The sequence below is a fragment of the Esox lucius genome, chromosome 11 (assembly GCF_011004845.1).
Source record: "Esox lucius isolate fEsoLuc1 chromosome 11, fEsoLuc1.pri, whole genome shotgun sequence".
In the NCBI taxonomy this organism is placed as follows: Eukaryota; Metazoa; Chordata; class Actinopteri; order Esociformes; family Esocidae; genus Esox; species Esox lucius.
In genome coordinates this window covers 27,026,409-27,041,137 of record NC_047579.1, presented here as the reverse complement: position 1 = coordinate 27,041,137, position 14,729 = coordinate 27,026,409, and the positions used below count along the sequence as shown (strand labels likewise).

Below are 14,729 nucleotides of genomic sequence, written 5' to 3'. Positions count from 1 at the left end.
CATTGACTCAATAGAAAAACAGAGTACTAAGACGAAGTAGCCTGCAGAACCTACAGTGGATATAAAAAGTCTACACACCCCTGTTAAAATGCCAGGTTTTTGTGATGTAAAAGAAGGAGACATAGCTAAATCATGTCAGAACTTTTTCTACTTTTAATGTGACCTATAATGTGAACAATTCAATTGAAAAACAAACTGAAATCTTCAAGGGGGAAAAATGAAAAATAAAAACCTTAAAATAACATGTATCAATTTCTTCAAATCGGATGAGTATGATAACGACAATTAATTTGCTTGGATCACGTGACTTGGGCATCTATTGTCTGGGCACAAATACAACATACTTATTTTATACGGCCTATACACAGCATGAAAATGCCTGTTTCGGAGTGTGTCCAAACAAGTTAAGATATTTCTTATGGTGACAAGTAAAAGGCCAGTACAGAGAAGTCGCGATATAAAACGATTTTTACCAGTCAGCTCTTGAAATTTCTGGCAACTCCTCGAACTTTGCACATGCAAATTAGTTATTCACACTTCTCTATACATGAAGCTCCAACAGGGTGTGGGAAACCGCAGTGGGGCAAGAGTTTCGGGGCGTTTTGATAACACTTTGTTACAAAAGTACAAGTTTCCGAGAGTGGAGGTTACATTCCACTTATTGTTCACAACCTTCAGTAGCGTCATTTGGTGAGTACATTTCAATATAAATGTTATACTTTGAAAAGTCGAATAAACACAGCACATTGAAATCATGATAGATTTATTTTCAGAATTTAATCTTTTCATGACATGTGTGGTAGGTACATAGCAATTCAGCGCAACTTGTCAGCAGAACCGATATCAACTAAACCCAGAAATGTCCAAACTCGTGGAGAGCGCTATGTCACGGTGAGACTGATACAGACAATACCCCATCCTGGAAAAATTACATTGTCCAATGTTGATTAACTGATAATTGTTTAGCTGCGTGTAAATGTTGGGAGTGTTTCTATTTTGATTAATGACCAACAGCACTGTATTCCTAGTTGTGAAATTCATATATTAGGGCTTTTATAGACTTATTTCAATTGACTAATTTCCTTTAATGAACTTTATCTCAGTATTACCTGACACTACTGCATATTGATGTTATATTTTCTTCAGTGTATGTATTTCAAATGTATTTTGAATGTATTGATCAATTAGAAAATGCACTGTAAAACCTGATAAGTTTAGTTTACTCATAGTTCTGGGAAACCTATTGCCTTGAACCATGTGAATTCAATAACTTATTCAATAGAGTATTCTAACTCCTCCATATTTGAGTATAAGCAACTGGCTTCAATATAGTTAACTTTACTTAAATAAATTAGGTTAAACTAAGTACAGTAGATAAGTGGAGCTGATTCTACTACATTGATGCTAAATACTTGAATCAATAGTGTAAATGTCACTCATATGTAATTAATTCATATACTTAAACGCTTTTCTGGAAAGAATCACTCAAGTTGCATAAACATAAGAAAAACAGTTTAAGAAACTTTTTATTGCAACAGATTTGAAAAACAGCCACAGTGGGGAGAACAAGTTTTTGCTACACTGCCTATTTTGCAGGCTGCTTGCACAATAGGCAAGCAGCTTGGTGAGAAGGCAACAACTGTTGGCGCAATTATAAAAAAAATTAAGAAGTTCAAGATGACGGTCAATCTCCCTCGGTCTGGGGCTCCATGCAAGATCTCACCTTGTGGTAATCAATGATCATGAGGAAGGTGAGGGATCAGCCCAGAACTACATGGCAGGACCTGGTCAATGACCTGAAGAGAGCTGGGACCACAGTCTCAAAGAAAACCATTAGTAACACACTACGCCGTCATGGATTCAAATCCTGCAGCGCATGCAAGGTCCCCCTACTCAAGCCAGCGCAAGTCCAGGGCCAGGCCCATCTGAAGTTTGCCAATGAACATCTGGATGGTCCAGAGGAGGAATGGGAGAAGGTAATGTGGTCTGATAAGACAAAAATAGAGCTTTTTGGTCTAAACTCCAGTCGCCGTGTTTGGAGGAAGAAGGATGAGTACAACCCCAAGATCACCATCCCAACCGTGAAACATGGGGGTGGAAACATCATTCTTTGGGGATGCTTTTCTGCAAATGGGACAAGACGACTGCACTGTATTGAGGGAAGGATGGAGGGGGCCATGTATCCCGAGATCTTGGCCAACAACCTCCTTCCCTCAGTAAGAGCATTGAAGATGGGTCGTGGCTGGGTCTTCCAGCATAACAACGACTCGAAACACAGCCAGGGCAACTAAGGAGTGGCTCTGTAAGAAGCATCTCAAGGTCCTGGAGTGGCCTAGCCAGTCTCCAGACCTGAACCCAATAGAACATCTTTGGAGGGAGCTGAAAGTCTGTATTGCCCAGCGATAGCCCTGAAACCTAAAGGATCTGGAGAAGGTCTGTATAGAGGAGTGGGCCAAAAGCCCTGCTGCAATGTGTGCAAATCTGGTCAAGAATACAGGAATCGTATGATCTCTGTAAATGCAAACAAAGGTTTCTGTACCAAGTATTAAGTTGTGCTTTTCTGATGTATCAAATACTTATGTCATGCAATAAAAAGCAAATTAATTACTTAAAAATCATACAATGTGATTTTCTGGATTTTTAGATTCCGTCACTCACAGTTGAAGAGTACCTATGATAAAAATGACAGAGTTCTACATGCTTTGTAAGTGGGTAAACCTGCAAAATTGGTTGTGTATCAAATACTTGTTCTCTCCATTGTATTTCCTAAAAATTGCATCTTAGCATAGGAAAGCAGCAACATCTTAATCAAATGCTAAAAATTGTCTGACACAAAGTTTATTAGGAAAATGGCTTAACTTTGTTCCGGACAGTACAGATGCTTTACATCTCATCTGGTTCTTCAATTTTTTTTATTTAAAATGATTTATAATACTAACTGGTCAAAAGGGTATACAGTCAAAAGACTCATTTTTGTTCCTCTGTTGACACAACTGGTTCTGATTAACATTATTTAATCAAATTACTTAAACATTGTTTTAACAATCTTTTCTTGTGATAAAAACAGAGAAATGCCATTGAGTGTTAAAGCTGCTTCATATGAAATATAAACAGAACACAAAGTCTGTCATTATTTGGGTTGTAATTCAAGATGATATTACATATTAGGCTGTCTAATTTGACCCTCTGTTTATTGAATTTTGTAAACAATGAAGGCTGGACAGGAAGCCTAACATGCATTTTTCTCTAATCACAACATGTGAAAAGGAGATATTTTGTAAACAGAGGAGATTTAAATACATTCATTTGCTAATATACAGTACTGTTAATGCAAAGATGAAAAAAATACATACAGTAGCTCCTTAAATGTAACATGTCCAATATAAAAGTACAAAAAAAAAAATGTCAGTTATGTTGAGCATAAAATTACATTCAAAAATCATCTATGTTTACCAGCACCACCTGAATGAAATCAAAGAAGTTACTCAACTTCTTTAGGTAGCTAGGGTGGAGGGCATACATAAGTCCAAACAGCACTAAGAGAGCGTCTGGCCAGAATCGAACAGATATAAAAACCTGTTTCTTGAGGATGATTGATACATAATTTTGTATTTTTTTAAAAAGTTAAACCATTTAAAGAGTGCAAACAGACTTTTTCAATGTAGTCATACAGAGCTGCATAGAAAAAGAAACAAGAACGTAAAGGGGGAAGAGTACGAAAAAGTGCACATACAGAATGAGGAAACCCAGGGAGATATGTATCTTGAAGGTCTTAAAGAAGTCTGATGCCTCCTCTCTAAGGCATACTTGTAAGCCAGCCAGGACTGTCGATCTCATAGTGCAGATGTCTTTTTTTGTCCTTTTTGATGAAAAGGATTAGTACATTTAGTAAGCTGTGTTCTTCCAGAAGTTTATTTTGATACTGTATTTTAAAGCTCTAACAAACTTTTACTTACAGAGCAGCTACAGTGGATATAAAAAGTCTACACACCACTGTTAAAATGCCAGGTTCTTGTGATGTAAAAGAATGAGAAAAAGAGAAATCATGTCAGAAATTTTCCACCTTTAATGTGACCTATAACTTGAACAATTTAATTCAAAAACTGAAATCTCTGTTAAGTATCTTGGTGACAGCTGATTTAACACAAGATTGATAGCTGAAATAACTGATCAACTGTTCAATCAATTCCTGAATATGGTTTCCATAAAAGTTACCAGATTGTGTTGCGGTTGGTCTTATCCTTGGAGGTAGATGCATTTTCAGTGAATTTGTCAGATTTTTATTTGATGAGGTGCCACGTGGAACCCAAGGATAATAGCGAAGTAGCTAGATAGTCAGCTAGCAAATACAGACACATTTATTACAAACATGCAACATTTTTAATTTATATACCTTAAAATATCTCAAGCTAACTACTAGAGAAATAGGGGGAAACCTTTTTTATAACCTAGTCGTATTTGCGGTGCACAACCACGAAAAAGTGCAAAACCTACATCTGGCTAACTGTGAACCTACTTTGAGAAAAAAAAAATGTTTATGCATGCAAGCAAGTTTATTTATATAGCAGGAAAAAAACTATTTATGAGCAAATAGCTTTGTTCTGACAAGCTAGTTTATTTTCCCGCTCAATGTTTTGTGCATAGTCTGTGTTGCTTGTCCTTTGCCCAGACGAATTTCCAGTGTTATCCGCCATGTATTGCCAGTAGTAATGCGCAGTTCGCGAATTATTCATTCGTTTTGAACTAATCTTTTTTGTGACTCTGGATTCACAACTCTTTTTGCCGGACCGTTCAGGACGTACTAAAACTTCACCGGCTACAACCTTCTGCAGCTACATTATAGGAAGCCTAAAATATAACATTTCTGGTGGATATTAGGATTTGTTCAGGACAGACAAACACTTCGCTGGCTACACGATTCACTCATCTTTTCACTTGATGAAAAAGTCAGTTATCGTCACCTATATTGATAGATCGATAGACTGTATCAATGCACATTTTAGAGTGGCCTTTTATTGTTGCCAGCCTAAGGCACACCTGTAAAGTAATCATGCTGTCTGATCAGCATCTTGATATGCCACACCTGTGAGGTGGATGGATTATCTCGGCAAATGAGAAGTGCTCACTAACACAGATTTAGACAGAAATAGGCCTTTTGTGTACATAGAGAAAGTCTTTGATCTTTGAGTTCAGCTCATGATAAATGGGGGCAAAAACAAAAGTGTTGCGTTTATATTTTTGTTCAGTGTATTTGACAGCCCTGACATTTGTAAGATACACCGATCAGACATTATGACCCCCTGCCTAATATTGTGTAGGTCCCCCTTTTGCCACCAAAACAGCCCTAACCCGTTGAGGCATGGACTCCACTAGACCTCTGAAGGTGTGCTGTGTGGTATCTGGCACCAAGCCATTAGCAGATAATCCTTTAACTCCTGTAAATTGCGAGAGGCTCACATGCCTATTGTAGGTGCTTTCAGCAGTGGACCATGGTCAGCATGGGCACCCTGACTTGTCTGCGGCTGCGCAGCCCCATACGCAACAAACTGTGATGCACTGTGTGTTCTGACAACTTTTTTATCAGTTCTAGCATGAACTTTTTCAGCAATTTGAGCTACAGTAGCTTATCTGTTGGATCAGACCTCACGGGCCAGCCTTCGCTCCCCACGTGCATCAATGAGCCTTGGCCGCTCATGACCCTGTCACCGGTTCACCGCTTTTCCTTCCTTGGACCCTTGGACCACACTGATAGGTACTGACCACTGCAGACCGGCAAGATGCTCTGACCTAGTCGTCTAGTCATCACAATTTGGCCCTTGTCAAAGTTGCTCAGATCCTTACACTTGCCCATTTTTCCTTCTTTTAACACATCAACCTTGAGGACCAAATGTTCACTTGCTGCCTAATAAATCCCACCCACTGACAGCTGCCATGATAACGAGATTATCAGTGTTATTCACTTCACCTGTCAGTGGTCATAATGTTATGGTTGATCGGTGTATATTACATTAGGTCAAGTAAGTTTTGAGTGATGTTTTTTAAATAAAATCGCCTTAGGTTGGATTTTAATTTGCGACCATTGGATTGAAAGTCAGGGATGTTTCCACCAATCTACCATTCCTTAATGAAAATACTCACTGTTTAACCCTTACTACACTCACAAGGTAGGCTGGGCATAAGCCAAACCTTAACCCCAGTGCTGTGATACTTAACCCTAACCAGACCTTAACCTAACCTTTTTCATTTTATGACATTAACCCAAACCTTAACCCTAACCATAAACCCAGTGCTGTGATACATAACATTAACCCTAACTTCAGCCTCAATGATGTGTTACCTAACATTAACTGTAACCTTAAAATGCATTCATAACCTTGAAGAGCCCTTGGTAAGCCCATTACTCCTCCCTCCAAATGGGATAACCCTATTTCGAGCAGTGAGTAGCGTGCCCGTCTGTTCAAGTCTGGCAGTTACTGACATTTCTTATTTGAATTTGCAATATATTCTATGTTTTAGTTGCGTTCATAATATATAATACGTCTTAGCAGCGTTTGTAACATATACATAGCATATTAGCACATTGTAATGTTACCTAACATAACATGATACGAAATCAATTGTCACAGATTTGTGTATTACATATTTTGGCTAGTTTTTATATACTTAATATCCCCAACTCAATAGCACCTAACAGAAGACCTCTATTGTTACAGATCCAAGTTGATTGGGGAGCTCTTGGTTAAGTACGTCTTTGACACCCTCTGCCACATTGAAACAGTGAGGGAGTTCTGTGAGAGGCATTACAAATGGGTCCTTCTTAGGGAGGGAGAACTGGAAATGATGAAAGACATCCAAAAGAGAGCTGAGCGAATCAATCTAAAGTTTGCTGATGTCCGTAACTCAACGACCAAGTTCAAGGCATTTGGGGAGTACATATTAAGTGGCCTGAATGCATCCAGAAAGCTTGAAGCACTGGAGAAGGAGCTTGATGCTGTACTGAAAGACACTTTGGATGGGATGGAGAAGCTGGACTGCTTTCTACTTGGTGCAGAGTGCCTGGCAGTCACCTGCCTGTCTGTGTTTGACGAGAACACGTTCCTTTGTCTGCCTCAGGGGATGAGCCCTGCCAGTGTCCAGGCTATCATCACTGATGCCAGAAAGGCCTACCCTCTCCTCATCCATTTTAAGCGGGATGCCAAGGACTTCTTTATGCCCAGTCTCTTCAATGTAGAAGTACTGACCTTTCAGCTGGACAGATACATACAGTTCAGCAAGCAGCTCTGTAATACAATGGAGCAAAGGTAAGTTTAATTATCAGTGAATTATCATAATTTTAAATATTTAATGTCTATTTTCCATTATAAATTATAGATCAAACCACATCCTGACTGAAAAGTTAGGAAAGATAACTGCTTTAAAGGGGAAAACCAGCAAAAAGGTTATGCTGCTGTTATGACATTTCTGAATCTGTCTCCCAAGTAAAAGTACAGTTGTGCTCATAAGTTTGCATATCCTGACAGAAATTATGAAATTTTGGCAATGATTTTGAAAATTTGACTGGTCATGCAAAGAATTTGTCTTTTATTTAAGAATAGTGATCATATGAAGCCATTTATTATCACATAGTTGTTTTGTTCCTTTTTAAATCATACTGATAGCCCAAATCACCCAAATGGGCCCGATAAAAATTTTACATACCCTTGAATGTTTGGCCTTGTTACAGAAACATAAGGTGACATATACAGTGGGGAGAACAAGTATTTGATGCACTGCTGATTTTGCAGGTTATCCTATTTACAAAGCATGTAGAGGTCAAAGTAGTTTTATCATAGGTACACTTCAACTGTGAGAGACGGAATCTAAAACAAAAATCCAGAAAATCGCATTGTATGATTTTTAAATAATTAATTTGCATTTTATTGCATAACATAAGATTTTGATCACCTACCAACCAATAAGAATTCCAACTCTCACGGACATGTTAGTTTTTCTTTAAGAAGCCCTCCTGTTCTCCACACATTACCTGTATCAACTGCACCTGTTTGAACTCGTTACCAGTATAAAAGACACCTGTCCACACACTCAATCAAACAGACTCCAACCTCTCCACAATGGCCAAGACCAGAGAGCTGTGTAGGGACATCAGGGATAAAATTGTAGACATGCACAAGGCTGGGATGGGCTACAGCACAATAGGCAAGCAGCTTGGTGAGAAAGCAACAACTGTTGGCACAATTATTAGAAAATGGAAGAAGTTCAAGATGACGGTTAATCTCCCTCGGTCTGGGGCTCCATGCAAGATCTCACCTCGTGGGGCATCAATGATCATGAGGTGAGGGATCAGCCCCGAACTACACGGCAGGACCTGGTCAATGACCTGAAGAGAGCTGGGACCACAGTCTCTAAGAAAACCATTAGTAACACACTACGCCGTCATGGATTCAAATCCTGCAGCGCACGCAAGGTCCCCCTACTCAAGCCAGCGCAAGTCCAGGCCCGTCTGAAGTTTGCCAATGACCATCTGGATGATCCAGAGGAGGAATGGGAGAAGGTCATGTGGTCCAATGAGACAAAAATAGAGCTTTTTGGTCTAAACTCCACTTGCCATGTTTGGAGGAAGAAGAAGGATGAGTACAACCCCAAGAACACCATCCCAACCGTGAAGCATGGAGGAAGTCTAAAGGATCTGGAGAAGGTCTGTATGGAGGAGTAGGCCAAAATCCCTGCTGCAGTGTGTGCAAACCTGGTCAAGAACTACAGGAAACGTATGATCTCTGTAATTGCAAACAAAGGTTTCTGTACCAAATATTAAGTTCTGCTTTTCTGATGTATCAAATACTTGTCATGCAATAAAATGCAAATTAATTACTTAAAAATCATACAAAGTGATTTTCTGGATTTTTGTCTTAGATTCCGTCTCTCACAGTTGAAGAGTACCTATGATAAAAATTACAGACTTCTACATGCTTTTTAAGTAGGAAAACCTGCAAAATCGGCAGTGTATCAAATACTTGTTCACCCCACTGTAGGTGAAAATTGCAATTAAAGGTGGATTTCCCACACTTGTGGCTTTTTAAATTGCAATAGTCAATGTTTTTGATAGCTCTGACATGGATGCACTGAGCAGGCTAGATACTGAGCCATGGTGAGCAGAAAATAACTGTTGAAAGACCTGCGTAACAAGGTAATGGATCTTTATAAAGATGGAAAAGGATATAAAAAGATATCCAAAGCCTTGCAAATGTCAGTCAGTACTGTTCAATCATTTATTAAGAAGTGGAAATTCAGGGATCTCTTGATACAAAGCCAAGATCAGGTAGACCAAGAAACCTTTCATCCAAAACTGCCAGAAATTCTTTTGAGAAACAAAGAAAAACCCACAGGTAACCTCAGGCGAAATACAGGCTGCTCTGGAAAAAGACTATGTGGTTGTTTCATGGAGCACAATACAACGATACTTGAACAAAAATTAGATGCATGGTCGAGTTGCCAAAAAGAAGCTTTTACTGCGCCAATGACACAAAAAAGCCTGTTTACAATTTTCCCCCGACAACACTTTGACATGCCTCAGAGCATCTGGCATATTGTAATTTGGAGTGACAGGGTCACAACCATAAGCGCTATGTTTGGAGAGGGGTCAACGAGGCCTAGAGTGAATAGAATACCATCCCCACTGTGAAGCATGGTGGTGGCTCACTGATGTTTTGGGGGAGTGTGAGCTCTAAAGGCACAGGGAATCTTGTGAAAATTGATGGCAAGATGAATGCAGCATGTTATCAAAAAATACTGGCAGACAATTTGCATTCTTCTGCACGAAAGCTGCGCATGGGACACTCTTGGACTTTCCAGCATGACAATGACCCTAAGCACAAGGCCAAGTTGACCCTCCAGTGGTTAATGCAGAAAAGGGTGAAGGTTCTGGAGTGGCCATCAGTCTCCTGACCTTAATATCATCGAGACACTCTGGGGAGATCTCAAACATGCGGTTCATGCAAGCCAATCATAGACTTTGCATGACCTGGAGGCATTTTGCCAAGACGAATGGGCAGCTATACCACCTGCAAGAATTCAGGCTTCAAAGACTACTATTACAAAAGCATGCAAGCTGTCATTGATTCTAAAGGGGTCAATAAACAGTATTAAGAACTAAGGGTATGCAGACTTTTGAACAAGGGTCAGTTATTTTTTTTTTCTTTGTTGCTTCATTCTGTAATGACCTAGAGTTGAATGTCAATCCCATAAGAAATAAAAGACATGTTTTGCCTGCCCACTCTTTTTTTTTTCTTTACAAATGGCACATACACTCACCTAAAGGATTATTAGGAACACCTGTTAAATTTCTCATTAATGCAATTATTAATAAACCAATCACATGGCAGTTGCTTCAATGCATTTAGGGGTGTGGTCCTGGTCAAGACAATCTCCTGAACTCCAAACTGAATGTCAGAATGAGCGTGGCATGGTTGTTGGTGCCAGACGGGCCGGTCAGAGTATTTCACAATCTGCTCAGTTACTGGGATTTTCACACACAACCATTTCTAGGGTTTACAAAGAATGGTGTGAAAAGGGAAAAACATCCAGTATGCGGCAGTCCTGTGGGCGAAAATGCCTTGTTGATGCTGGAGGTCAGAGGAGAATGGGCTGACTGATTCAAGCTGATAGAAGAGAAACTTTGACTGAAATAACCACTTGTTACAACCGAGGTATGCAGCAAAGAATTTGTGAAGCCACAACACGCACAACCTTGAGGCGGATGGGCTACAACAGCAGAAGACCCCACCGGGTACCACTCATCTCCACTACAAATAGGAAAAAGAGGCTACAATTTGCACGAGCTCACCAAAATTGGACAGTTGAAGACTGGAAGAATGTTGCCTGGTCTGATGAGTCTCGATTTCTGTTGAGACATTCAGATGGTAGAGTCAGAATTTGGCGTAAACAGAATGAGAACATGGATCCATCATGCCTTGTTACCACTGTGCAGGCTGGTGGTGGTGTAATGGTGTGGGGGATGTTTTCTTGGCACACTTTAGGCCCCTTAGTGCCAATTGGCCATCGTTTAAATGCCACGAGCTACCTGAGCATTGTTTCTGACCATGTCCATCTCTTTATGACCACCATGTACCCATCCTCTGATGGCTACTTCCAGCAGGACAATGCCCCATGTCACAAAGCACGAATCATTTCAAATTGGTTTCTTGAACATGACAATGAGTTCACTGTACTGAAATGGCCCCCACAGTCACCAGATCTCAACCCAATAGAGCATCTTTGGGATGTGGTGGAACGGGAGCTTCGTGCCCTGGATGTGCATCCCACAAATCTCCATCAACTGCAAGATGCTATCCTATCAATATGGGCCAACATTTCTAAAGAATACTTTCAGCGCCTTGTTGAATCAATACCACGTAGAATTAAGGCAGTTCTGAAGGCGAAAGGGGGTCAAACACAGTATTAGTATTGTGTTCCTAATAATCCTTTAGGTGAGTGTATATTACCAGTTCTCCAAAGGTATGCCAACTTTTGAGCATAACTCTATATCTAGCCTAATTGTTTATATTAAAACGTTATTGAGGTTGTTAAGTACATTTTAAAATAAATCGTAGAATTTTATGCATAACATATTACAGTACATATTTTGTACTTCTCTCTTTGGCACGATTGAGTGGGGTTGACTATTCAACAACAAAAGCTGTGGAATTATCGATAGTGATAATATTTTTCATGCACATCCCTACCTTGTAGCCTGTCATACAATATAGCTCCACCACAATTCTTAGAATGAGAGAAGTGAGCAATCTGACAAATAATTGTGACCCTTCCAATCATGTGGGCAAGCATGCTAGACAGGGCCAGAAGGTATCAACAGTCGCCTAGGGGCTCATGTGATTTCATTCAAATGGCACATGATAGAGATCTAATCTATTATCTAAGCATATCATAGCTAACTCATAGAGCACACTAATGTTGAAATGTATTTTTATTGTTATAGTAGCTCCATCTGTCGGGCATTTTGTAAGAATAACAAAAACTCTGTGGTCAACCTTGGTGAAGATTTGAGTGAAGAGTCCTTGGAAAATATGCTCCAACATCTGAATCAACTGAACGATATCAGGTAATGTTACTCTGCCATGTTTGGTTCAAGAACTAGTCTATTGGAATGCAAGCCTAGGAAATAGTCTTTGGAAATACAGTAAACAGATCTCATTCCCCTCTGTTAGGATGGACCAGGACTTCAGAATGGCGTTCCTGTTCCACGATATGTCTCAGCGCTTTATTGACCAGTTCAAACAGTGCCAACCCAGGATGGAGAAGTTCTTAACTGAGCTGGGGGAGAGTGCTATGAAATTAGACAGGATGAAAAAGGGGGCTAAGATCTCCAGTGTAGCCGGCAGCTCACTTGGGTTGACCGGAGGAGTCCTATCCATCGTTGGCATAGCTCTTAGCCCTGTGACTGCTGGGGTGTCTCTAGGCCTCACCATTGCAGGGGTAAGCTTGGGGGTCACCAGTGGCGTCAACAGTATAACCACTTGTGTTACAGAGTTCTTTGTCAATAGAACCAATCAGAAGAAAGCCAGTGAAGTCTTTCAGCGTTTCATGGAGGATGTGGAGAGGCTTCAAGAGTGTATGGAGGATGTGGCCAGGAATAGGGAACCAATCCTGGGGAGAAATAAGCTGAATGACGTACTGGTAGCAGGAAAAGTGATTGCCACTGCTGGCGCAGTCGGGAAAGCCATCGACTCCATGGTGGACTGTGTCTCAGCTGTAAAGGTCTTGGGGACAGAAAACCTTTGTGCAACCGTTGGTATGGTGACACTTCAGGAAGGCCAAGCTGCACGAAGCCTGTCCAAGCTAGCAGGGGACATCCCGGACATTGGACAGGTGGCCAAAGGCACCCCACTTGCCCTTGGCAAAGCAGCTCGGGTTGGTTTCATCACCCTCAATGCCCTTTTCATTGGCCTGGATGCCTTCTTCATCTGCAAAGATAGCATAAACCTGGCCAAAGGCAGTAAAAGTGAAATCTCCCAATTTTTATGTGCCCGATCAGTATTGTGGCGCAAAGAGCTGGAATCCTGGCAGAGGATCAATGATTTGCTATGTAGAGGAATTTTGAAGATTAAGAAGTGCCAGGAAATACTGGAGCAGCCATTTTACCCTTTGGAGGAGAGAAGCTGAGGGAACAAAAAACACATGTTGATAAAGCAGTTGCACAACAATGATTTACTAGCTTTTATGTGCATGAGGCATATTTCTAACAAATTTACTTACTTTCATACATTTTTGTATCTGATTGTGTATTCACGACCTTGTTAATGTATCAGAGACAATGACAGAAAACAAACACTAGGGCAGGAGGAAATTAAATAGGGACATAACGAGGGGCAAATGAGGAACAGGGGACCAAACTAAATGAAACAGGTGAAAACCAAGGGGAATCAAAGGGTAAAATGGCTGGTGAAATCAATAAACCAAGGGGAACCAAACTGAACATAGAAACCAAGAAACAGAAAGACACACAAAAAAAAAATTGGTACCCTTTTGTTAAAGTAAGAAAAACCCACAATGTTCACTGAAATAACTTGAAACAAAAGTAATAATAAATAAAAACTCACTGAAAATGAATTAAAGAAAATAAGCCAAAAAGTTATGAAACTGGCCTGGACAAAAATGATGGTACCCCTAGAAAAAATTGATAATTTAATTAGCATCACAGGTGTCTTCAAACTTGTAATCAGTAGTTAGTCTGCATAATTAAAGGGTGAAAAGTAGTCACTGTGCTGTTTGGTATCATGGTGTATACCACACTGAACATGGACCACAGAAAGCTAAGGAGAGAGTTGTCTCAGGAGATTTGAAAGAACATTTTAGATAAGCATGTTAAAGGTAAATGCTATAAGACCATCTCCAAGCAGCTAGATGTTCCTGTGACTGCAGTTACACATATTATTCAGTAGATAAAGGTCCACGGGACTGTAGCCAACCTCCCTGGACATGGCTGCAAGAGGAAAATTGATGACAAATTGAAGAGACGGATAATACAAATGGTAACCAAAGAGCCCAGAACAACTTCCAAAGACATTAGAGGTGAACTCCAAGGTCAAGGTACATCAGTGTCAGATCGCACCATCTGTCACTGTTTGAGCCACTGTGGACTTAATGGAAGACGACCAAGGAGGACACCAATGTTGAAATCATAAAAAAGCAAGACTGGAATTTGCCAAAATGTATATCGACAAGCCACAAAGCTTCTGGGAGAATGTGCTTTGGACAGATGAGATAAAACGGGAGCTTTTTGGCAATGCACATCAGCTCTATGTTCACAGATGCAAAAATTAAGCATTTCCACGAGTACCAGTCTCCTTGTTCCCGGCACTCCACGAAGGCACCTGTAATCACCACTGATCCTGAGCACCTGCACCAGTCTACACACCTGGGGGGCTGATTGCCACTCTCCCTATAAATAGGAGAGTTCTGCTGGATTATTGTACAGCCACGTAATTATTACAGTGTCCTCTACCTAATTAAGCAAGCTATCCTATTCCCCGAGTATCCTGTTTTTGTTATCTTCTGCTCACCGTGTTTTGTCCCCCGTTTGTTTCCAGCCCCTTGTTCCGAGACCCGTTCTGTACCTCCCTCCCAACCACCTTTCTGCCTTCCCGTTATCGACCTTCGCCTGGACTGTCTCCCCGCTCTGTTGACCGAACCCTGCCTGACCTTCTGACCATTCT

At 40.5% G+C, this 14,729-nt stretch overlaps 1 protein-coding gene across 2 annotated transcripts; it reads left to right on the top strand.

Moving 5' to 3' along the window:
- The first annotated feature begins 529 nt into the window (after window positions 1-529).
- apol (apolipoprotein L) lies at window positions 530-14,268 on the top strand. Of its 2 annotated transcripts, none has more exons than XM_020051220.2 (5): window positions 530-690; window positions 804-891; window positions 7,114-7,301; window positions 11,993-12,115; window positions 12,222-14,268. In XM_020051220.2, the coding sequence occupies exons 1-5, from the start codon at window positions 548-550 to the stop codon at window positions 13,174-13,176; spliced, it is 1,497 nt and encodes a 498-aa protein (XP_019906779.2). In that variant the 5' UTR covers window positions 530-547; the 3' UTR covers window positions 13,177-14,268. The 2 variants fall into 2 exon arrangements, with proteins under 2 accessions (XP_019906779.2, XP_010890054.2); XM_010891752.4 differs by having other exon boundaries at window positions 601-690; window positions 6,714-7,301.
- The last annotated feature ends 461 nt before the right edge of the window (window positions 14,269-14,729 follow it).

Coding starts and splice junctions, on each gene's coding strand:
- apol (XM_010891752.4), top strand. CDS start 860: ATGTCCAAACTCGTGGAGAGCGCTATGTCACG. Junction 7,302..11,992: donor TGTAATACAATGGAGCAAAG/GTAAGTTTAATT, acceptor TTATTGTTATAG/TAGCTCCATCTGTCGGGCAT. Junction 12,116..12,221: donor AATCAACTGAACGATATCAG/GTAATGTTACTC, acceptor CCCCTCTGTTAG/GATGGACCAGGACTTCAGAA.